The 26,206-nt window shown below is 39.1% G+C and overlaps 1 protein-coding gene across 9 annotated transcripts in view; it reads right to left on the reverse strand.

Moving 5' to 3' along the window:
* CASK (calcium/calmodulin dependent serine protein kinase) overlaps positions 1–26,206 on the reverse strand; it is a 425,447-nt gene that overhangs the window by 51,199 nt on the left and 348,042 nt on the right. For 8 of the 9 annotated variants that reach the window (XM_077817582.1, XM_077817556.1, XM_077817538.1 and 5 more), the window contains 4 exons: positions 19,781–19,858; positions 13,684–13,764; positions 6,702–6,890; positions 5,237–5,315 (listed from right to left, as the gene is read on the reverse strand). In XM_077817582.1, the coding sequence (XP_077673708.1) occupies positions 5,237–5,315; positions 6,702–6,890; positions 13,684–13,764; positions 19,781–19,858 (427 nt within the window). The remainder of the gene's footprint in view (positions 1–5,236; positions 5,316–6,701; positions 6,891–13,683; positions 13,765–19,780; positions 19,859–26,206) is intronic. The other variant, XM_077817549.1, reaches the window with a different exon arrangement.

Raw genomic sequence — 26,206 nt, forward strand, 5'->3', positions numbered from 1 at the left:
ATGCAGCTTTGGATGCTAAGAAAAATGTGCATATTGTGAAAGATTTTACAGTAAAATAATGTAGTTGCTAGTGGTTGTTATGTAGCAAGGCCATCATTCTACATAGGTAGTCCATTCACTATACATTTACTATATTACTTTTTGTTTTGTGAATTAACTAAATTCTTTTTCCAAGTATCCTTTTCCAAATACTTTACCAAACATAATTAGTTTTACTTGAAGAACCAACAGCTGGCAATCTATTTTTCAAAATGAAGCCATTCTGGAAACGGACGCTGGCAATAAATCACCTAAACTACGAATGGTGTTTTTGCTGTTTGCTAAATCTAGAATGACCATATTGATTGAAGAAAAAAATACATTCATGCTAATGATCTGAGTTTTAAATTTCAGCTTGATTTGAAATGGTAGAAATACTGAATTCCAAAACCATGTGCTTTATAACAGAAAGAGAGTCTGACTTAACAAGAGGTGTCCTAACAGGCACTATCATGAACTACAATGCCTGAGTACCCTTTTCAGAGTAGCAGCTGTGTTAGTCTGTATTCGATGCATCCGATGAAGTGAGCTGTAGCTCACGAAAGCTTACGCTCAAAATAAATTTGTTAGTCTCTAAGGTGCCACGAGTACTCCTTTTCTTTTTGAGTACCCCTTGGACTCCAGTCTGTGACACTGCTACACAGCACTGTGGACCACTAAAGCTCCCAGAAGGCTACAGAACAGAATTTCTCAAACTTTTAATCTGTTCAGGAGAAAGTCCTCCATCCCACAGAAAATGTTTTAATCAATTCCACAGCAGCTTCCTATTGACAGCAAAAAGGGGTAGGGACTCCAGTGCAATTCCTCTGTCCTGCCTTCTGGAACATCAATCAGGATTCAACAGAGTTAATAGCTTACTGTATGCGAATGCAGCAGCTCTGTATTTGAATTTCAAATGAAAACAGCTCACAGCTGGCGTACTGATGATCTAACCCTCTAACAAAAAGTTATACAAGTTCAGCATTGGCAAACTTTCTCAGCCCTTTACACCTTCTACAAAAATACATTTGATTCCAAAATAATTAGAGCTCTGTACCATGCTGGAACTAAGCTCTGCATGCAGATACCTTCATGGTTATGGCACAATAATGCACAATATCCCCAGGCATGCTATACTTTCTGCAACAGTGTAAAAACATTGTTGGGAAACATCCAAACACAAATTATGATTGAATGAAAAATTGAAATAAAGATCATGAATATGCTCTTCAGGCTAGTCATTTTGATAATACAGTTAAATACAATCCCTTCTTTTGAATGTTTTCCATTTATTTTACGCTGTGGCAGAAGCTAGTACGGACAATCCATAATTGGAAGGTAGCAGTTGGTGTGTGTACGAGGTGTGCAACTGAGAGGGGATTTACAGACTTCTGAACTTTTGTCTTGGTGGAGAGACGGGTTGGTTAGTAGCTGGGAGAAAGGGGTCAGACTGGGTCACTGGAGAGAGAGGGAGGTTTGAGGCTTTTATCATTTTGGGACAACCTCTCCCCATTTTTCTGTTGGGAGGTGATGTTCCTGGCATCTCCATGTGGTGTCTTCTCCCCCAGCCTAATGACTCCCATACCATGGTGTACATCTGCTCAGCACACCCTGTCCTGCCCCTTGTTTATTATCTGTATTTTATTTATTCACACTTTGGACTGTGAGCTCTTTTGCATAGGGGCTTTTCTGTATTTTGTATTTTCTATTTACCAACTGTATTTTGTATTTTTCTGTATCTATGGCAATATATAAATAAATCTACAATAATAAAGAACAGGGTGCCCCTGGGTTGGCAATCTCCTTCCTCTGCCTTCACCTAACCCAAATTAGCACAGCATCAGCCAGTATGTGCTCTTGTGATGTATAAAAGTCAGAGACACGCCTCACTCCGGTGGACAGAGCAGGGAACAGTTTCCTCTGAGGAAGCAAATTCTGCAGCTGGAGGAGAGTTCTGCAGCTGGCAAAGCTGGAGGCAGTCCATATACACTACCGTAGTCTCTTTTCACCATGTAATCATATTCATGCTGTTATAATAGCATAATCTTTGCTCACAAAATGCTTTGTTAGTTGTTCTAGGGCATAGGTGTTTACAGATTCATGGTTTAACTATTTGTGGGAGCTCCAAATTAAATCATTTTCTTACAGATATGAATAGGCAACCTACAGCATCATGTCTTCTGCAGGAAGTCTGTGTCCTGGGTCATCAGTAGCATATTGGTGCCTAATCCCTATTTAAAATTAATACACCTGTTGACACAAATGTGCCAAAACAAAAACTTTAACAGCAGAAAACCTAGACATTTGGGTTTTGGATGATTGAAGCTGCCAGGAAGTCTAGCTGTATTACAGCAGACGCAAGAAAAATGCATTAACACTATTTGGAGTGTAAACATATTCTCCAGGTGAGTAAAACCCACAAGTACTCTGTGTTAAAGTACTGATACAAGGGCAAAAGCTCAAACATAAATAAGCCACTGTGGAAGAATTTAAAATACAATCTGTGCACTTATCCCAAAAGTGTACAATTCTTAAAGATTGAAACTGGGGTGTTACCACCAGTTCACATGGAGCAAGGACGAAAGAGTCTTTGCACAGGTTGACCCTGCTTGGAAAACACTGATTATGTAGGACAAAGAAAAAGGTGAGAGCACAAAAATTAGCTCACCTGCCACACTGCCAACTCACGAAGAAGAGAAAACTGACACTGGCATGCAGCCATTGAGAGCTACAGCAGGGAAATTAAGAGTGTTTTGAATATATAAATTATAGCATTTGGCTGAATACTGAATATATGGAATGATATCCAGCTGAAGCTAATAAGCCACATAGGGGACAGTACATTACATGGTACAATCACATGCATTATATTCGATCACTGATTGCAGAAGACTATTAGAAATAAAAACTACTACCAATGTTTAGTCAGGCTCATCAAACAGAACAAGAAGTTAGATTTTTTGTTATTGTTATATTTGGTTAATAATTCACTATTGCTGTAACGCATAATGAAAAATCTCCACTTTGAGATTACGTTTACTTTTGATTAAAAACAGTTCTATGGGAACTACAGAACCAAATACTTAAATATAAAAGTTGTTCCCGAGAGGACAAAAGACATTTTGGCAATTAAATTGTTTCTATAAAGAATTACACTTTTTATTTTAGAACAACCCATTAGTAAGCACTTATATAATTATTTTTTTTGTTCAAAGCACGATCAGACATTGCAAATCCCTTTAGAAGTGGGCAAACATTGTTTCTAATCTCTTTCATGTCGAGTAATCTTAAGTTTCTTGTAACAGTAGTAGGTAAGTTCAAATAGAAGTCCCATTATTAAACTGACAGTATCCCTTTAATCTTTTATGTCAAGTCCAACTAGATTTCCAGCTGGTGCTGTCACTTTAAGAGAATACACAAGTCTATACAAATTCATACAGCATTTCAAAGATGCTATTTTACCTTTTTATTCCCCTTGAATTTTTGGGATCTGAATCCAACACATTAATTATTTCAGTGATTAATTTATGATTAATTAAAACGCCTCACACTGAGAAAATGGAGTGTCAGGAAGTCTTGAGATTAACTCCAGCTCTGCCACTTACTCATTTTGAGCAAGTCACTTCAGCTTCCAACCTCTGCTTCCCCATCTTTAAAATGGGGGTAATTATACTTTGCTATTTTTCCAGTTTGTTTACTTGGAGTATTTGACAGTCCTCTGTGTATTGTCAGTTTTCCTGTTTAGTTAGGAAGCCCTCTGTTCTACCTCACATTAATAGAAGAAAAGAAACAATTTTTAAAAATAAGAAAACGTGATGGTAAACCCACAAAATTTGGTCAGGGGATTCAGGGGCTGGTGTAGCACGTGAAACTACTGGCAACTTTCATTTTAGTTGCTAAACTGGACAACTCAAAGAAATTTTGAATAAATTAATAAAAAGTCAGCAGACTCCTGGAATATCCGATTAAAACACCAAGAAAAATGAACAAGTAATGAAAATGCTAAAGCATTTGCTGTATTTTGCCTCAACTTATATGTAGAAGACTCAAAAGAGTAGCAACATTTCAAGACTTCTAAATATACTCAGAAGCATTCCAAAGCTAAATAAAGCACAAACAGAAAAGCTTAAATACCTCCTAGAAGTTTCAAAAATTCCAGATGCTGCACAATAATTTAAAAATAGCAAGGCACCATCCTCTGATGGGTATAGTGGAAAATTCTATAACAACTTAAAAAGGATCTATCCCCCTAATTTTGGAAGCACCTCTGGCTATTATACAAAGTAATAACCTATTTACTATATGGCGGATGATTACCATCTAAGTGATCCCAAAGGAAGTCAATGACAAAAAAGCAACCTGACTCTTATATGCCAAATCTCCTTTTCTACTCATTTTAAAAAAGCTGACTAGATTCAAGCTGATGGTGTCCCTTTAAGCAAATATACAAGTTCACACAAATTCAAATCTGCCACTTTTAAGAAAAGTTTGATCAGTGTCACAAAATGACAGTTTTTAAATTGCAAACTTCCCGAGACACACAACTCATACCTGCAGTCTGCCAGAGTTAGTTCACTACTGAGTAGGTAACTCTCAGCTCAGCCATTAATTACTTTTGACATATATCTGGGCACACAGGATGGGAGTGGAACAGAGGAACAGGCACAGGTCTAAAGGTTTGGCAATAGCTCAGAGCAGTGAAAGCCAAACACAAAGATACAAGCTGCATGGGTGAGAAAAATTTTGGTTCCAGATTCACATTTAGGTACCTCAGCAGTCAAACTGCCAAGAGTCTCAGAAGTTCTGTGACAATACATGGAGAAATGTGGAATTTCTGCTGAACAGAGACTTTTGATACATCAAGAAAAAGTATTCTGCTTACTCTGAGAATTTTAGAAAATTAGATAAATACAACTTTCCAAAATTACATATACTTTAGAACTGACATTCTGTAGAAGCAATTTGAGATGACCTGCATCATTACCTATTAAAGCTAAAATTAAACACTCAGGGCCCTTTCCTGAAACTTGTTCCAGGTGAGCAGACCCTTGCACCTGAGTGGTGACCCTGTGAAGTTAATGGGACTCGATGCAGACACAGGGATCCACTGGTGTGGAACAGTACGTTTTAGGATCAGGGTCTCACTTGTTACACAAAATGTATTTGATTATGGGAGTAATCCAATTTGAGAATAAAACCATTTACATCCTAAGATTACCTTGCCTGTGAATCATTCCTCCATGCATAATTCTTGCAACAATGCAATGGTTCAGCTCATTCATTTTTAAAGTGATTCCCTAGTAAAAGAAATTGTTAAATCATTAAGAAAAAATATTCAGCAACCTGCTTCAACCACTAAGAATGGTCACTTCTGCTGCAAGCTTGAGATGAAACTATGTTTTAGAAGGAAATCCTGGCCCTATTGAAATCAATGGGAGTTTTGCCATTGACTTCAAAGAGGCTAGAATTTCACCTTTAGTTTATGAATTTATACACTGTTGCTCTTATGAGATCAAGTAACCACCATAAAACTCATTATGGAAACATTCCAGATGCTGAACATACACACAGTTTCCCCTTTTGCTATTTTTCAAACCCCATCAAAAATGAAAGCATACCATTTGTTTTCTGGGAGATGTAATATTCTTTTTACAGGTCTTTCCATTTACTATTTGAACTAATTTCCTATTTTAAAAAACTGATAAAATTTGGTTATAACACAGATGCATTTTTTGCTACCAGTAAAGACAATGATTCTTTATAAGAAGAAGACACAGTCATTTAGTATGCAGGCTGTAGCATAAAAGAATTTTACATATTTTATAGGTTTCAGAGTAGCAGCCGTGTTAGTCTGTATTCACAAAAAGAAAAGGAGTACTTGTGGCACCTTAGAGACTAACAAATTTATTTGAGCATAAGCTTTTGTGAGCTACAGCTCACTTCATCGGATCCAATGAAGTGAGCTGTAGCTCACGAAAGCTTATGCTCAAATAAATTTGTTAGTCTCTAAGGTGCCACAAGTACTCCTTTTCTTTTTACATATTTTATAGTCTATCTATGATAATCAATAAAAATTTTACACAGTATAACAGTGTTTTGGAGAAGTGTATTCAAAATACATTCCTCCTTATGAAATCTTAACAGGGCATCTATTTTTGGACTTATGTAATTGGAGTGTCAAACTGTGCAACTCCACTAACATGGTTTCTTTTTATCATGTTTTTATAGTTCTTCAAGACTGTAACTGCTGTACAAACAATCCATAAGAACCATTATTTTATTAAAATAAAATAATTTATTGAACTGCAAGCTATCCAGTACTATTTTAAATTTTAAGGCCAGGTCTACACACTGTTTCTGTGCTGGTATAACTATTTCAGTTAGAGGTGTGATTTGTTTTTATCAGACTACGTATATTAGTACAGCCTCTAATGTTTATATAACTATACCAGTACAGTGTATTCCCCTTTCCATATGGGAATAAGCTATACTGGTATAAGCACGTTAAAACTGGTATTACTGTGTCCACATTATGTTGGTTGTATCACACTTCAACTATACTCATACAGTTAAAGCAATACGACTTTTGTGTATAAACGCTGTGGTTTGAAGCTACTAAGATAGATAGTTTGTCACCTCGTCCTCTTTACAGAGTTAAGAGAACAGTACTGTTACCTACATACCATTGGTTCATCTGTGTTCTTCTGGAACTGTACCAGTCGGACTCGTGTTACATTCTCCATATCCATGTCACCGTTGGCGCTCTCTGGAGAATCTCCGTTTAAGTATGGAGAGGTGGGAGGAGGCGTAACTCTCAAAGCTTCGTCACTGTAAACTTCATGTGCCACTACATCATGAGTTTGAAGTAAGGCCTACAGGAGGTTACAGAAGTAGTCAGATTTCCATAATTTCTGGTGCTTTTTCTCATTTTTGACCGAAGGTTTAATATTTCCCCCAGAAGCTAGAGCATGCCCATGATATTACTGTCTTACATTTATATAGGGCCTTTTACCTCCAAGGATTCCTAAACATGGTATATACGTTTTATAAAACTACAGTATGTGTGTGTAAATTTGGGTGCTTAAATTAGGCTTTTCACTCATCTGCTTAAAGGTAAATGACTTGATTTTCAGAAGTCCTCAGCACCCAAAAGTCTCACTAAAATCAGTGGGAAGTGCAGGTGTTAAGCAAATTTTGAAATCAACCTACTTTTATTTGGGCTTCTAATTCCACATGTGGGCACCTTACTTTAAGCACACAGGTCTGAAAAGCTTAGCCACACACATGTTCAGGTATCACTTCTTCCAACACTAAAATGAAAGTGAATTTTGGGATGGAAATAGGCAACCCTTGATTACAAACAGTAACACAACAAGACCATTAGGATAGAATGCGAATCTGACCAGTATATTCATTTGAAATGGCAAGAGCAATGGTATTTAGAATAATACTTCAAGATAGAATTTGGCCAGGACACTTGAATTTAGCACCCTTTCTCCTGAGAAAGAAAAAAAACTTGATGACTCCAAGTTTTCTCCATCTCTATTTTACATATATTCTGAGGACAACCTCTCCAATATCTGGCACAGTGTCCTCTAGCTGAGGAACTAGTTCTATATTGACTCAGAGGGCAGGACACATGACCTTACTCAATTGCCAACATAAATAAAAAAACATGGTGCTTATGAAAGTAGTTATCTCCCATAGAGAACTGTTGCAGCACAATCCCGTTTAGTTTGAGACATCTGATAAAATCACAGCCTGAGACCATAAACTCTTAAAGTACTAATTCATCAGTTTTTCTCTACATTTCCTGATATATTGTACAGTATCACATGTAGTTGATTAAACTTATCAAAATGTACTTGATAAGCATTTCAATTACCCTTCTAGTTACTTACAGATGCAGCATCAAAGACAGTTAGCATATCTAACTGTGAAAAGTGTAATACATTACCAGGAGTTATAATCTAGATAAAATCTAAACATTTCTCAAGTACTTGAAAAGCATTCAGTATCAGGTTTATACACTGCGTGACATCCCTCTTCTCCCTCGGGGATGTCTCAGGGCCTTGATGAGTTTCTCTATTTCACGTTTGCTTTTTTAACCTTACCATTCTTTAAGAACCTGTATTATAAACAACCTTCTATCAAAAGCCTGGACAGGATTTACCACTGAACCAATTAATGCTGCTCCTATATCATCCCAAAGGTTGTCGAAGATTGGAGAGAAGGATTACTTTCCCACAGGGCTTGTGCCACCGGGATGGGGGCTGAAAAAGCAAACCTGTTCCTTACAGTGTCTGGTACTCTATAGATCTCTGCATCAGATTGGCCACACTACTCTGTAGTTAAGAATGTATTGCTACCACTTTAAAAATGTATAGACCCATGACTTGCATGTTGAAAGACCCATGAATCACAACAGTTTGAACTTAGCATGTCTGATTTATTTTGACAGATGAAAGAGTTCCTGTGGCTGTTTAGCTTTTGATTAAAAAAGTTTATTTGAATATTCCGTGTTTAAATAGGATTTAGAAATTGAAAATTAATTTTCAAGATGCAAAACTTGCATCCATGCAAAACTTGTTTCTCAGGAGTGACTCCAAGACAATGGCTGGGATTTTACAGCTACCTACAAAATTCTGCACTTGTTCCTGAAACACCACACCATTTTTAACATGCACTATATACTATAATAGAGCATTTATAAACTTTTAAGGCACCTTCCTTAATTTTAAAACTAATTTGGGGAATTTGGCTTTCTATAGAGCTGATGCCGTCCTGTTTAGAGTATCTCGAGAGAATGTAACTCCTATCGCTCAAGATACTCAAAACAGGAATATCCAAATTCTCAGACTTTTCTAACATTTCAAACCTACTGCCAGTGCAAACACTATTTTTAATTAAATATTTAATGGCATCTGCTTCTGTTATTAACTTTTTAAACTCCAACAATGGGCTCATACTTCCAGATATTCTGTCAGTGCTCCATACCTTATGTGACTGTTCATTTTATCTAGATTTACAGAGATCTTGACTACAGCCAGAAGTTGAATCAGTTTAACTAAAATTGGTTTTTAAATTGATTTAGTTAAACTGGTGCAAAGAGGGGTGTGGTCACTTTTAAGCAGCCTTGTAAGTGACGTATCATTTTAGCTGAATTTCGTAACTGACAAGACCAGATTCTCTTTTTCATTTTTATCTCCACAAATTCCTGAAAGCTGTCCATTTGACTGTGTGTCACAAGCAGCCCTGAGTAGGAGACAAAAACGTATCTTATGTGCAAGCAGGCATTTATTTTGGCTGTCTCTCTAGAGTGTGTGTTTTTGGGTGTGTACTTGGCTTTGTGCATAGATGATCTTTAACAGAATAGTCTGCTATGGGTTCCTGAACCCAATTAGCGAAAGACTGCTTTTTATCCTCTGTTCTAATGGTGAAATATTTGTTCAGGCAAATCAGCAAGTAGAGTCATCTCTCATCACTTCTGATTGTGTCCATTATATGCCCTGCCCCTAACAATGCCTTTTCTTAACAAGACTCCCAGTGATATATTTCTGTTTTATAAAGAAACATTAAACCAAAACAGCATAACATAACTGTATTTGATTTGAACAATTAGCTTTTAATGATCGGATTAATAACACTTGTCCGTAGGCAAAATAAATGATGATAAATATTTGCAAGGTTTTTACTATATTTGATGATTTACATCTGTGCATCCATAAACACCCACAGATAATACAATTGTGAGAACATTTATTTCTGTATTGCATTAAACAGCATTTCTCCAAAATATTTAATCTAAAGCATAGTTTCCCTTTAAACTACACAATTTCCTGTTATGGTTTGTTGTTACAGTATGGTCATGTTTTCCTGGCTCTTTTCCCTTTGTGGACCATATGGGTCCTGAAAGAATTTTAAGTACTGGGACAGCAGTTATAAATGTTGTTTCCCACTACATTTCTGTGTCATTCACTGCAAGGAACAATGAAGGAAGATACATAGTGATGGATGCACTACAAATACCTAAATCTATAAAATGCAAAATTCCCCTGTGCAGGAAAACATTTCAAATGTTGCCACATGAATAGATGCAAAAGAACAGTCTACTTTGCGGATATCACAGCTGTTCACATTTACTGTTATAGCAGTACAAAGAAAATAATCTCTCTGAAATGACTCGAACAGGACACACACTTGCAAATCCCTGAAATGGTTCCTGAACTAATCACTTCCTAGAAAGCATACATTTAAAACCAACATTTATCTGGTTATATCTTTTAAAATTTACATCCATATTTTAAGAACATTCAAACAGGCTTCAACTATGCAGTAGCTAAATTGTCTCACTTGTAATCATTAGGCAGGCAAAGGTTAAATAAACATTTTAAAAACTCCCAGAATGTGAAATATGAAAGGATAACTTTGAGTCTGAACCTCCCGCAAGTAATAATGTACTTAAAAACACACTAATGCATATATAGGCCCTGTAAAAAATACAACCAGATAAATGTATGCATTCCAGGAAGTTATTACTTAAGGAACCATATCAGAGATTAGCAAGTGTCTGTCCTGTTGCAGAGTCATTTCAAAGAAATTATTTTTGAGCAGACCCACAAGAGTCCCTTGGCAATGAATGTGGAAATGTATTTTAATGAGTTTTAGACAACAAATTTTGTTAACTTTTGACAAAATTTGGATATAGTAGCCAGCTACAGTCAGATGTCTCTGTATTAGGTACATGAAATGATTGTGCTCTCTTAAAAAAAACAAAGAAAAAGTGATGTTCTGAAGTGCAGCAACTTCTGCCTTGGGATTTTTGCTCTGCTGAAGTGGCTCTTGGTTGAAATAAAAGATTCTTTAAAATTAATGGCCCACATGGAATGCTCAGTGATAAAAGTTAAGCATGAACATAAGTCTTTGCAGGATTGGGCCTTATTCAGCATTAAGTTAAAAAACTTTACTGCATGACTGATTGCCAGAAGTTAGAAAAATATTTGGTTTAACCATGGGCATTCATGTTCAACACCATCTATGCTGTTTTGACCTACCTTTGTTAGCTTAATTTTTGGCCTCTGTTAAAAATGATTGATTCTGGTATCACATTCCTCAGATAATGAAGCTTACAAGCCTAAAGCTTACAACCTAAATACACACTAGCTTAAGACATGTGATCCTACTGACTATACCATATGTCCTAACTCTCAGTGCATTAGACTTCAATGATGTAGCAACTAGAATATATTTTATTTTACTATGCTTTCAAACAGCATTCTGAAAATAGGCTGACAGTCTAACATTTGTACTGTTATTTCTACTTACATTGCTCACATACAGTGTTAATAATTAACATGTTTTCAAATATTTTGTTCTCTCACTCCACCATTACCTAATGGGGTTTTCCTGTGTCAGCGAAGCATGGCAGAGTGCCAATTATGTGTCAAATGATTTCTTTGATAAGGTCAGTAGCCCCAAAATGATTCACTTGATTGCATTTTTTAGGATTAATACCTTGTCTTTGTTAATGTGTTTTATTATCATTAGTCAGAGAGTATACCATGTTTGTTTACAGTAGTTCTTTAAAATTTTCAGAGTATAGATAATTATCTATAAATTAAAACCAAAAGGCAGGTACAAAAGCATAAGGTAGGGACTAAAATTACAGATTCTGGTTATCTAATGAATGAATTACAACTAGTTTAAATATAATTTCTGCTCAGTCCCCTGTGAGGTCTACTGACTTTTGTCTGCTGGGACACAGATGAGGTGCCTAGGGGTTTAGCTCATCTATCTTGATGTCCTAAACTGCAGGAGAAGGATTTCATTTTTCACAAATAAAGAGTAAGTATTTCATTTTTGCAATAAAGATTTTTACAGCTTCTTTTTGCTTAGAATTAACCCCCCATCAATATAATTTAAACACTTTAAAAGGGAAATCAGTCTTTTATTCCACATCAAAAACATTTTAAAAAGAATTGTTGCAAGAGTTTTCTGACAGCTGGTCTTAAAAAATGTCTATGAGCACGTTAGCTTAATTATTTTTTATATAAAAGTAGTTTTCTGATGCATAACACTTTGCCTGTCATTTGACTCAATATAAAAATCTTTAATAGATTGTTATTATTTGGGGATTACTTTGAAAACGGTGTGCACATAAAAGCTGATCAGACAGACTTCCAAACTGCCATCTAATCACATACATTATTGACTTCTGTCTGCTTTTACTTCTGACGTCTTTGCAGTAAATCCAAGATACATATTACATGGGGAGAAAAAACGTTGAATCAGGATAAGCCACTTAACAGAGAAGTTGGGCAACAGTCAGTACCATTTCTTATTTTTACTGCTTCCTTCCATTCCCTTCCCACAATAAGCCTGGCAGTCATACGGTCTCATTTTTTCTATTGTAAACAACTGTCTCTACTAAAGCAGAGCTGGTTCTGCTACCATTATCAGAGTGGGTATGGCCATATGGAAAATGGCACACCACGCAGTTCAGTGTAATCCTGTACCTCATCTTCAAAGAATCCAGCCGGAATGCTGTGTGCTGGAACCTGTAGCCTCTGCAGGCTTCATCTGCCTATTAAATTAAGGTGGTTGCAATTTGCTTTATTTTATGGAAATCTGGTGCTGTTTTCTGGTTGGTTATGTTTGGGTTTTTTTTTTTTTGGCACATTACCAATTCAGCCCTCAGCTGGGCAAAATCTTGGGAACTAGTTACATTCATTCTTTGGGTAAGAGACTCACACAGTGATTTCAGTGAGAGTTGCCATCACTGCCCCCAAAATAAAAATGTGTGAAATATATCAGATAGTTTGTCTTAAGTACAAAACTCTAAATTCACTAAACTGTACCACCTGTCTGATCCACCCCAGTCTAGATTTAAATATAGGATACATTCTAAAAGCGAATGAACACATCTTTGCCAAACACAGGTTTGGAAGAAAGGAGGATCCTCACCATGTCTTCCTGGGATCCACAGGGTCCCTTCTCCATTTTATATCCCTCTCAGCTCCCAAAACAAGTCCCTGGAATTGGGAATCTAACCTAGATTACTCACGTAGTAGTATGAAGGAGAAACCACAGAGCTACTGGGCTGGGTGAAATAGTTTTAACAGGCTATTGAGCCAAAGAATGTCACTGTTAACAACATGAATTGATTTTGTTTAAAAAAGGATTCCATTCTACCCTATTTTTGTAAGATTTTGTAATGAACAGTTCCATTACTTTGTGACTGTGTCACAAAAGGTTCACTCAATGCTACTGATATCTTTTAGATTTATGTTACCTTTATTGTCAGTATCTTTAGATCTCTGCTACTAGTTTCTCTTATTATTTTCTTTTAAAAAACAAACATTTTAAGGAATAACACTTATCTGATGAGCTCAAACCTGCAAAATAGCTCTGCCTGCAAACTGCAATTCCCATCATGACAAGCAGCAAACAAACAATGGTCCCTCAGTGTAGCAAGGACTATGCATTAGCCGCATGACAATATCAGCTGCTGTGCTAGCTTAGCACATTAGAAATGCTGATTAAATACATATTTGTGTGCAGTTAACTATACATTTGTTTTGCTGCTTATAGGCTTTAGGTAGTACATTCTTGGTTGAAGTTCCATGAGGAATGTGTTTAAGAATAGCCAAAGTAGTATTTCCTTACCATGAAATGAGGTTGTGTTAAAATACGTTTTAGCTCTTTTGCATCATTGTTCTCTGGGTAACATGAAATTTCTTCCAATACCTGCAAAACAAACAGCACAAATGTCAGTAAAGCTAACTGCTCTCTATTCTGTCACAAAACTGTAAAAAGCATACTTTACTCTGGTTGGTCATAATCCCTGTAGCACCAACACAATCAATGGGTTATGACAGTAAAGGCTCTTTGAGAATGGGAACTTTTTTCAAACAGAATAAAATATCACATATTGAGGTCTCTTTTTGCTAAATGAAAAAACAGATTTAAAGAAGGCACAGTGTCTCTTCTCAAACTGACAATATTCTTTAAAAGGTCATTATTAGTAAAGTGTTAACCAGCAATTATATAAGTCTCTCTTATCAACCTCTGCTTCCATGCCTGAATAGGGGCTAAGAAACATTAAAATAGAATTAAAAACATGTATAAAATCTTGAATTATCCAGATTAAAACATTATTTCTGCAAATTAAATGGTTAAAAAATATGAACCGTAGACAGTCCATCTGTTATACCACCACAAAACTCAAGATTCTATAAAAAGAAAGGAGCACTTCATCTCATGACTGGGGCTAAAAAGGAAATGTATTTTAACTCAGTCCCTTACAGTCTGATATTTTCATTTTTATTCTCAACAGTCAGCTGTTTGGATGGTGGAAACAGAGCACTCTGCTTCTGGCAGTGGTTCCAGAGATTAATTGCTAGGAAATTCTGCAGAGCAATGTGGTTGGCACAAAAACTCCCTCCCACTACTCAGGGTAGGATCTCCTCCTCAAATCACACTCTCTCATCTTTCCACAGAAGGGTAAACAGGGTGCATTTTTAAACACCAGCATCCTGCTAAAGCTGCATTTTAGCTCTCGTGGTTGAATGTGCAAGATGCACAACTCAATTTTGTCACATGGGCATGAGTCACTATACTTATTGTGGGCTGAATAAGCTATTCTGAGTATTTGCACATTTTTATATCTAGTCTTACTTACTGGTGCATTGTAGGTTGCAGGTCTGTCAGTAGGGAAAATGGCGCCCTGGGCAAACTTGTATTTTGGTGCCCTTTCTTTGAGTTTGAGACCAGCAGTGTAGGGTGCAGGGTGCGAGGACCAGCTCTTGGCCCCAGAGCCCAGTCAGGCTGCACAGGGAGGAGTTTCTGAGCCAGGGGGCTCCCCGGCCATGCCCTCACAACCATCTAACAGGAGGAGAGCCAGCGGGAAGGGGGAACCCAAGGGCTGGCCTGCTCGGTCTGCAGGGGCAAGCCCCGCTGCCTGCGCCTCCCCGCCAGGCTAGCGGCTCCAGGCGGCCCTTCCCGCCCTCCTGGCCTGGCCGGCCAGGGGCTCCAGTCTCCTGGCTCACCCGCACTCAGCCCAGGCCTGCCAGCTTGTGCCACTAAGACGGCACCCCCAACCACGGCACCCTGGGCAATCGCCCATGTCGCCTATCCATAAGGCTGGCCCTGGTAGGTTGTAGTTACATGTATAAACCACACAGGACTTAAAAGGAGAATACATTCCATGCTCTCTAGAAGCTTCTGAAATGCACATTTGAGTCTTATTTCCACACTGGAGTTGCTGCCTTAACTCTTTGAGTATGTTTATTTTTCTGTGCCAAAAACAGACATGTGCACCATCCTGGAATTAACAAAATTAAAGGAATTCAGATACTTACAAGCTTCCCATTCTTTTTTCTAAGTAAATTGTGAAATGATTAATTTGGTGCCTGCAAAGGTTCTTTTAGTGCTTGGTAAGAGATAATTTGCTTGTTTTTAAGGTATATTAAGATCAAAATTGATAAAACATAACATCAGCTGGGAAAGGAATACTGGATTGTTTTCATGTGATATATTGTATATGGCATAGAAGCCTTCATCTTGTCGTAATCATCTATTTAAAACATTCAATTTGGGCTAAACTTTCAGCCTCACCTTTACTGTGTCTGCAAAATTGCAAGCGCAAATAATTGCATGCATAACTTTACTCCAATAGTTATCTGTGTATGCAACTAAGAATACTTGATCATCTAAGTACCTAATTACACTGGCAAGTCAGTTACTTAAATATCCAGCTGACTGCAATTCTGGGCCAAAAAATAATTCACGTAAAACTGCACCAACAAACTGTATCGGAAAAAGGGAAGCCAACTTTTGAAAATCGGTCCCTTTACAGTAAAATATATCTGTCTTAATTCCTCCAATATCAATTCTACTAACACTACAAAATCAGAAACCTAACACTTTATCGAGCAGCTTTGTTGATGGTATGGTATCTTATAAGCACAATAAGTTTTATAGTACTCATGAGTTATTTGACAGTTTCAATATTTAATATCAGCTATCATTACTACCTACAAGTTGTTTCTTTAATCCTCATTCTAATCTAGACCTTGGTCAAGTCACTTCTACTTTTTGTGCCTCAATTTCAATAGTGGAAACCTGCTGTATTATTAATCTATCTATACTGAGGTACGTATTTGGTTCCCACCAACATAGAATCTGAACACCTCACAAACACTAATGGATTCATTCTCACAATACCTCTGTGAGTTAGGGAAATTATTATCCCCATTTTATAGATAGGGAACTGAGGCACAGAAAGATTAACTGGTTTGTCCAAAGTCATACAGGAAGTCTGTGGCAAAGCCAGTAACTGAACACAGATCTCTTGAATCCCAGTCTAGCACCTTAACCTCAAGACTATTCTTCCTCCATTAAGAAAGTGAGATGGGACACAGCCACTATGGGGCATTGTCTGCTTCTTGGTATCTGAAAAAGTAAGAAAAGTCCCTCTCTGCCTTGCTCACTGTGGAAGAGAAGAAGGGAAAAGGAAACCATCCTTCTCAGCAACTAGAAAGAAAGAGCACTCTTCCTCCAGGCAGCTGGAGGAAGGAAGAAATATGGTTTAGTAACAGAGAATGCAAGTGGAGATGCTCCTACCCAGCAGATGGTGAATGGGGTGGAGTGGGCTGTAGGGGAGAGGGGATTTTCCTTGCTAGCAACCAGGAAAGATGATGATGGAAGACTTCCTCAGTCAAAAAAGCTAACAATGTTGGGAATCATTAGGAAAAGGATAGACGATAAGACAGAAAATATCATATTGCCTCTATATAAATCCATGGTACGCTCACATCTTGAATACTATGTACAGATGTGGTTGCCCCATACCAAAAAAGATATACTGGAACTGGACAAGGTACAGAAAAGGGCAACAAAAATTATTAGGGATATGGAACAGCTTCCATATTAGTAGAGATTAATAAGATTGGGACTTTTCAGCTTGGAAAAGAGATGACTAAGGGGGAATATGATAGAGGTTTATAAAATCATGACTAGTGTGGAGAAAGTAAATAAGGAAGTGTTATTTACTCCGTCTCATAACACACGAACTAAGGGTCATCAAATAAAATTAATAAGCAGCAAGTTTAAAACAAACAAAAGGAAGTATTTCTTCACACATTTTCTTCTTTGAGCAACTACTAGCAATTTCCCAACCCAGTCTGATTTTTGCAGAGCATACTTTATTGCCCTCAGGTATTGATTGTGTAGAGGACATTTTCACCAAGCTGTATTGGTTTTGTAGGGAAATACTGAGAACCCAAATTAGGATCACTAAAGGTATTTGAAAGCTGTGAGACATGGCCAGAAAGGGTTAAACATCTTGCAGATTCAACCTTTAAAGACATATTAGAGAAGTATATAAATGGTAATTAGGACCATTCCTTAGAAATAGTTAACCTAGTTATGTTAAATGGACTAGAGTTTCGAAATGCAATCCTGTATTGTTAGAGAATTGGAGGTAATACTAATTGTGTGTGTTTACTTATATCTTGTTAGATGTTAACCATGTAAATAGACCGTTCCTGTGTATTATTATAGCTATTGATTCAGAGGTCAAAAGGAAATATTAACATTTAGATGAAACATAGGTGTGATAATGTCATTGTCTATATTTCACTTTAAGGTTTGTGGTTAACTGTTTATAAACTGCTTAATGGATAATTACCTTATGCTGAAGAATGCAACTAGTTACTTGGGTATGCATTAGAGAACAGGTAGTTTACCTCAAAGCTGCTATTCTTCACCCAAGGAACACCTGCTGTGAAGAGACTATCATAGCCTGCCAGAAAACTGTATAAAGGACTCTTGGGACCTAACCCCTTTATCTCTGATCTGCTTGAGCTTTAATTCAGGGGAAGTTTGAGTCATAAGACTGAGATCTCCAGTCCCATCTGGCTTGCCCTGGATATGAAACATTGGACTGAAACTATGGACTAATTCTAAGATCTGTTTGCAGCTCCAAAGCTCACCATCTCTGCTATGAAACTGATCTCAGAACTGTACTCACGTCTGTATGTATAACGATCTTTTAACCAATACTCTCTCTCACTTTTTTTAAAATAAATTTTATTTTAGTTAATAAGAATTGGATGTAAGCATGTATTTGCGTAATATCTGAAATATTTATTAACCTGGGAGATAATGTGTCCGATCCTTTGGGATTGGTAGAACTTTCACATTTGACTTGGCTTTCTGGGAGGAAGCTCAAAGACTGGGTTGCTTTTAAGGGAACTGTGTTTTGGCTTCTCTGTAACCAGTAAAGTATTGTAGAAGCTGTTTAGTGCTAGGCTTGGTAAATCTAAGTATTGGAACATCCACCACTTTTGGGGATTGTCTTCCCCATTCTTTGCAGTTCGCCCTGATTGAGTAACCTCAGTGTGGCCCCCACCCCGGTCACAAAGGCATTCAGGTATAAAATGTGCTGCAGGACTTATAGACATTTGTCAGTAGACCTGTCCGCTCCATCTAACACAGGGAGAACCCCTGTGCCTGCATTGTACTGTATGGCCAGCTCCCCCTCCACAGGCGCACTCTGTCCATCCCCCTGCAGGAAACAAGCTCACCACTTCTTCACTGCTGTAGGGAGGCTGAGTAATGCTCTCTACAGAGTTGGTAGGGGTACCTCTTTGTGGGCCCTTTACCTCCTTTTCTCTGCCTGTAGCTGCAAGCACAGGCTCCTCTGAGAGGCTCCTGGCCTGTAGCAGCTCTAGGAACAGTTAACCTTCCAGACTTGGCTGTGCTACACTGGAACGACTTGGGGCCAGGAACCAGCAGCCCCCAATCTCCTCCACAGGGTTCCAGAGAAGCATTAATGTGGCTGGATAAGAGTAATTTGATGGAAAGTGTATAAGGTATATAAGATTGATGTGGGGAAGTGGGAGAAGGGATAGATTTGGATGGACAAAGACAAAATCTCTCACCGGGTAAAATTGTGAGGGCTGCTCAGAAGGCATGCCTGGGCTGTTAAAGTCTGCCAATCTGGCCACAAAGGCATGTTTCATTAAAAAGTAGTTAGGGAAACAGGAGAGAAACCTTCCAGGGAAATATCAGTGTGACCTCAATTATTACATATTGTGAGTAAAAATGTCTTTTCTCATTTGAATTTTAGCATTACTGTAAGCAATGTTTTTCAGCCATCATATGCTAAACAACTAACACTTATTTTTGACTGGCACTATAAATCACAATTCTGTACTTAGAATTTGCCCTAAGTTTAACAGGCATAAGAGTTAAGTAACTCCGTTTTTATTGGTTTTGGCCATTTTGAGTCATACCTCCTACTGCTCTGCATCGGATTTCCCTCCTCCACGCTTTTTTGGCATTAAACTAACTCTTGTTGGAGATACAATAAAAAGCAAGCAAATCCGGATTAGATTAATAGACATTTATAAAGAAAAATGTTATTTGAGAAATTATACAAGCTTCAAACTTTTGCTGCCTTCAAACCTACTGAATATAAAATATATGCAAATGATCACATTTGTCCAAGGACAAAGCTCCTCTTTTTCATATCCCTACTGACAAATCAGAGGTTATATGATGAGGCTTAATAATACAAACATTCCTTACAATCTGGGAAATGATAAATTTACAAAGCATGCCATATAACCAAAGGTAAAAACATTTTCAGTCAGTGAAATTTAGGAGCATTTACAGAGCATCGGTACTGTATCTATGATGAAAGTTTCACATTAAACAAACAAAATAAAAGTCTGAAAAGCATTTCAAAACCACTTACCTCTTTGGCTCTCTGTACAGCATCACTTGGAGGATTCCTGATTTGTGGTGAAGATTTTGTGTTAATTTTGTCATAAAGCTAAAATCAAAAGGAAATAGAATACTGTAACCGTCTGCTATTTTGTTAGTGTTCAACATAATGGAATCCAACAGCCTATATACAATTACATGGTTAAAATGTATTAAACTACAAGCCTCACCGTGTTTTATGTACAAGTTTAGCAAACAAACTATTTTTTAAAAAAAAACATGTCCTGAGCTGAACACAGTGCCATCCATTCAAAATGTACAGGATATCATGGGAAAGTTTAGAGAGGTTGTGAGATTTTCTGTGCTTCCCATGCATTTTCAATAGGAGACTCTGGGAACCATAACACTTGTGCAAATGTTTCTGTGAACTTTGAATAAGTGGCACTATCGCTCATGATAAATCATACACGCTGTTAAATATTTAAATTAATCCAGATTTCTCACTTTTTCCAACAAATCAAATGTCAAGTACTCCAAATATTATACAAATTAAAACTAAAGTTCAAAGCATGAGAGAATGCACCTCCAGACAGAAAAGCTTTTCAAATTAATTGCTACAGAAACCCAAGTCTTGGGAAAAGTGCAAAATTACTTCTTTCAGGAAGGAATGTTCACACAAAAGGATTATCCTCTCTTTACCGGATTTTCTATCAACAGCATCAATACCAGCATGTTTAAATATGAAATCAAAGACCTTCACTTCTCATCTATTTTAGAAAATATTTTTGAAAAACCTAAATAAAAAAAATACAAAGACGAGGAAGAGCTGACTACCTATGTTCAGCCCTCCTAAAATGTGCCTGGTTTAAGGGAATAACCATATATTTCAGAAATGAATAAACCATATATTTAATTCCTTCAACCAGAAGCATTCAGTATATCGTATTTGCTTTAAACACATGTACAGAGATCTTTTCTGACCGACAGCTGAATAATCCCTAGCTCCATCAGATTACGCGTATAGAATGTCACTTTGTAAACAGAAATGATCCAGCATATTTTAACTAAATTTTTAACGAAAGGTGCCCTCTTATAAACATAGGAAAGTACTCTACATTCACAGACCTACAAAATACATGGAGTTGTGGTATTGGGCACAGGAGCTGGCTTCCTCCTTGTCCCAGGGGGTGCTCAACCCCTGCTCCGCCTCAAACCCCACCCCCACGCTTCCACCCCCACCCCACCTCTCCTGTTCCCACTTTTCCCCAGGCCCCGCCCCACCCCTTCCTCCAAGCCCTCACCCCACCTCTTCCCACCCCTGCTCCGCCCCCACCACCTCTCCCCTCCCCCCCCAGCGCCTCCAGCACAGCTGATCCGTGGTGGCAGGAGGCGCTGGGAGGGAGGTGGAAGAGTTGATCAGCTGGAGGGTGGGAGGACTGGGGGGGAAGCTGGCTGCCCCCACTACTCTTTTTCCATGGGTGCTCCAGCCATGGATCTCCCACGGAATTGGCACCTATAGTATTAGGGTTTTACTGGCATGCGGTTTGGACACCAGACAAGTGCCCACAAACAAGTTATATGGCACAAACCCATCATGTATTGTAGGAAGAGCTGGAAGCAACTCTATCTTTAGGTTGCCTACAAAAGGATTCTGGCAACCTAATCTTTAAGAAACTCTCACACCTCTTGTGTTCAGCAAAGCTGTGATATTTAATAAGGGGAATCCCCTTGGTCTACTGAATTGCATTTTGTTTGTCCTAAAATTCCAGTCAGACATAAAGTGCTAAAAATATAACAGCTCTGCACTAGATCCTGGATCTAAATTGACAATGGTTGCTTTCTGCTCTTCCATGGCTTACGGCTGAAAGTGTGGCCTTCAGGTCTTCCTCCACAAGGGTGGAGAGGCTCTCCCAAATAAGACGAAGGCGAAAGAGAATAGTGATGACGTGTTTATTGAGATTATGACCGCCTCTGGGACAGTGGACACCAAGCAGGAGTGCAGCCCAGGAGAATGAGCGTGGCACGCAGCAGGAGATGATGGGGGTTCTGAAGGAACAGACACATATTGAGGCGTCTAGTTGACCTTCAGGAGAAACACCTTGAGGCTCGACTCCCTCTGCAGCCCCTGCAGAACGGTATTCCTGCTTCGCTGTACTCCCTGTCTCCTCGCGCACATGTTCCACTAGGCGAGGGGGACAATGCAATATCCCTTTCATTCAACGGCAGGGGATGGCACAAAGAACAGCCGGCGCACATATGCTGATGTTTGAGAGGCGAGGCCGCTGAGCTTTTAAAGACAAGATGAATGTTTTTTTCCCCTCCCAATTTTATTCCATCACGTTTCCAATGTTTAATTCTATTTGTGATCTTTAAGTTTCAGTATGTTTGTCCAACAGAAATCCATGTCTTGAGAACGAATTCATCTTTATTCATTTAAAATGGGGGGAGGGAAGGAGAGGGTCAGGAAAACTGAGGCAATGGAGGGGATGTGCTGGAGACAAAAATCCAGCAGACATAGCAAGGTTCACACTATGAGAAGGCACAATACAGAAGGCAGCACACATTACTGTGGGTCATTACTGAAACGGATTTTCAAAGCTTCCTTAATGCAGTGCTCCATGCTGAGCTCTTCTCATAGCCCTGGTATCTGGCTGCTCAAAATCAGCAGACTATCTGCCTTCCTGCCACACCCTTGTGGAAACTTTGCCCCTCAGATATTATGGAGCGCACAGCACACAGCTATAATCATGGGGATATTACTTTCAGTGAGGTCTAATCTAGTGAGCAAATTGTGCCAGCGACTGTTTAAACGGCCAAAGGCACATTCAACCACCATTCTGCACTAGTTGAGCCCATTGTTGAGAGATCCCTGCTCTTGTCCACATGTCCGGCTTCATTAGCCATGGGAGTAAGTGGTAGGCAGGGTCTCCCAGGATCACTACTGGCATTTCAACGTCACCAATGGTTATTTTGTGTTCCAGAAAGAAAGTCCCGGCTTGCAGTTTTCTGAACAGACCTGTGTTCTTAAAGATGCATGCCCCTTCCCAGACCATCCCACTTTGATGTTGGTAAAACACCCCGGTGATCCACTAGTGCTTGCAGCACCATTGAAAAGTATCCTTTTCTGTTTACGTACTCTTTGGCAAGGTGGTCTGGTGCCAAGATAGGAATATGTGTGCCATCCATTGGCCCAACAAAATTAGGGAACCCCATTACGGCCAAACCGCCCAGTATCTCCTACACATTGCTCAGAGTCACTACCCTTCTGCGCAAAAGGCAATTAATGGCCCTGCATACTTGGATCACAACAGCCCCTACAGTCGATTGACCAACTCCATATTGATTCCCCCACTGATCAGTAGCAGTCTGGCATTGCAAGCTTCTACACAGTGTTCGCCACTCGGTTCTCCAGTGTCAGAGTAGGTCTCATTTTAATGCAGGGCTGGGGAGAGCTCCGCACAGTTTCTGACAAGTGGCCTTGCACATACAAAAGTTCTGCAGCCACTGATCGACGTCCTGTAACTGGATAACAATGCGATCCCATCAGTCAGTGCTTGCTTCCCAGGACAAGAAATGGCACTCCACAGTGTTCGGCTGGTGCACGACTGCCAACAGCAACTGGAATAGTTTCATTCTATGGTTTCCAGCAGGGCTGCTTGAAGGACGTTGCCATGTTCTGCACAGCAGTTCCCCTCCTGGCTCTGGAAATACCGCAGGATAAGGCGCATGATATCTGTAATGCTCACAATAGTGCACAGCAGAGTGGGGTCCATGCTTCTTGGGATATGGCATATGTGTGGCCATGCCAGCCTCTTGAAAAAAAATGGCGCAAAAAATTATGGGTTCCAGTTGAAATCGGGGAGGGAGGGATAAAACTGCATCATGGGACATTGAAGCCATTTTCTCAGACCCCCCTGCGAGAATGTTTTGGTCCCATGAGGCACTACAACCCTTCCCAAAACCCTCTGAGGCGAGTTGCACTGTAGTAAAGCTACTCACAGTGCACTGGTGTGGACGTGCACTACGGACTTAATTACTGCGGCAGCTGGATGTCAACTTACGTTTGTAGTATAGACATGCTCCTGGTCTTTGCAGTCTAGATAATATTCTTTGATCATAGTTTGTATAAAATTCTATGCCTGTCACATACTTTACAGAAACTGTATCTGAGAAAGGTTTTAAGGGCGTTAAAAAATGTCTGGGTGCTATTTTGCCCATACTTTTTCCCTTTGCCTCTCAAGCGCGGCTCCCTTAAGACCATGAGTTCACTGTACAGACATCTGAGTCAGAGAAAAAAAGGTAAGCAATTTTTAGAGGTTTTAAAACCTAATATAGCTTTGTTATTAATAAAAATGTCATGACTTAAAATTCTATTACCTGAGGGTTTTCCAGGTGTAGAACCAAGTGCTGTGCACTCCACTGGAAAGCTGCGAATATTCCCTTTGCATGGGTATAAAGATCCTGTTTCGAGCCCTAAGAGATCATGCATTATCAGAATTTAAACCAGCCACTCACCCAGGGGACTGAATATTGCCTGTACTCGGCCACTGGTCTATAAAATTTTGAGGGGGAAGGAGGAGGAAAATTGCATCTCAGGGTGGTGAAGGAGGAAGAATTTTCTGACAGGTTATTTAAAATAATTGTTTGAAGCTGCTCAGAGGTTTGGAATGTTAGTATTAAAATAGATTACTCAGTAAAATGCAGATGTAGCAGTCAAAGATGCATGAAAATTTAATTTATCACACGGATATCACTATTACATACATTTACACATTCACACTCAATAAGACACACACAGATGCAGGGGAATCCGGACAAGAAATAGCAATTAGATATTTCTCACAATTGCCAGAAAGCTGAATGTGTTTATGAAGTAGCTTTTTTTTTTTTTTAATTTATTATGATCAAAATTGTCTACCCAATATTAAAGGTGTAGATTTTACCCACCTTCATAGGAATGTGTTAGCTATCTCATGAGGCTAGGAAGAGAACAGCAAGAGGGGAAGAGCCTGGGAGAGCACTAGGAAAACACAACTGAAGATTAAAATGAATCAAAACCACATTAACTTTTTAGTAGCACTCTCCTTTTAAATTCAGGCCTTCAGGGCAGCTACCAGCTGATGATTCCCTTGTTTGGCATTATGCTGTTAGACAGACCGAGTGGTGAGCAGTCCAGGAGCAAGCATGGAGGCACAGAACCTATAACAAACCTGGCCTTTTGTGGATCCCTGGGATCAGATTCATCCATGGTTTCAGGAAGTGAAACTTTTGGCTGCTCCATGAGGTGGGGAGATAGGAGTGCTCTTGGGAACTGGAACAATCTCAGCAAATCTCTCCAAGAGATAGGTATACTTCTAGGTATACTCTCTACTTTGCCAAATCAGTGTAACATGTTTTCCAAAAACTCTGTCATAGTGTCATGCATTACTGAGCTCTCTAAAATTTTTGGGATATACTGTGTATGAAAGACAATGCACAAAATAAAGTATTCCCAGAATACAAAAAGAACTGACACATAAAATTGCAAGTCTGGTAGCACGTATTTTTAATAAATCTGTCTAATCAGGGGTGGTGGTATATGACTGGAGAATAGCAAATGCAGTATCTATATTTAGTATCTATATTTAAGAAACAGAAAAAAAGGATCTGAGCAACTACAGATCTGTTACTCTTCTCTCAGTAGTATGCAAAACTTGAGAACAAATTTTGAAGGAAAGAATAAGTAACGACATGGAGATGAATAGCAAATGGGATAAAATGCTACATGGGTTTATCCAATGTAGATAGCGCCAGACTAACCTGAACAATATCTTTCTTTGATAATGTAAATAATTCTCTAGGAAATGTTGTAGACCTAATATATCTGGACTTCAGTAAAGCATCTGATAAAGTGCTACATTGGAAATTATTAGTAAGATTGGGAGCCTGTCATGGTGGTCACGGATTCCTGACTTTCTGTGACTTCTGTGGCAGCTGTTGCTGGCTCAGGGGCAGCAGTTTGGGTGTGTGGGAGGGGGCTCAGGGCTAGGGGTGAGCACTTACTTCGTGGGGGCGAGGGGTGGCTTCCCAGCTTCTACTAGCATAGGTGGAGAAGGGGGCTCTGCGCATTGCCCGCACCTGCAGGCCCCGCTCCTGTGGTTCCCAGCCAATGGGAGCTGCGCCTTCGGAGCCAGTGCTTGTGGCGGGAACAGCAGGAGCCTCCCTGGCTGGAGCTATGGGAACATGCAGAACCCAGTAGGGAGCCTGCGAGCCCCACAACCCCTCCCACCCCAGCACCAGCAACACGCTTCTCTCTCCCCCCAGCATCAGACAGGGTATCAGGCCATGCCCCCAGACCACCCCCCACGATTCCCCCCAAGTTTTAGTTAGGGGCATATAGTGAAAGTCATGCACAGGTCACAGGGAATTTTTGTTTACTGTCCATTACTTTTACCATGACTAAAACGTAGCCTTAATT

This window comes from Eretmochelys imbricata, chromosome 1 (genome assembly GCF_965152235.1).
Source record: "Eretmochelys imbricata isolate rEreImb1 chromosome 1, rEreImb1.hap1, whole genome shotgun sequence".
Lineage (NCBI taxonomy): Eukaryota > Metazoa > Chordata > Testudines > Cheloniidae > Eretmochelys > Eretmochelys imbricata.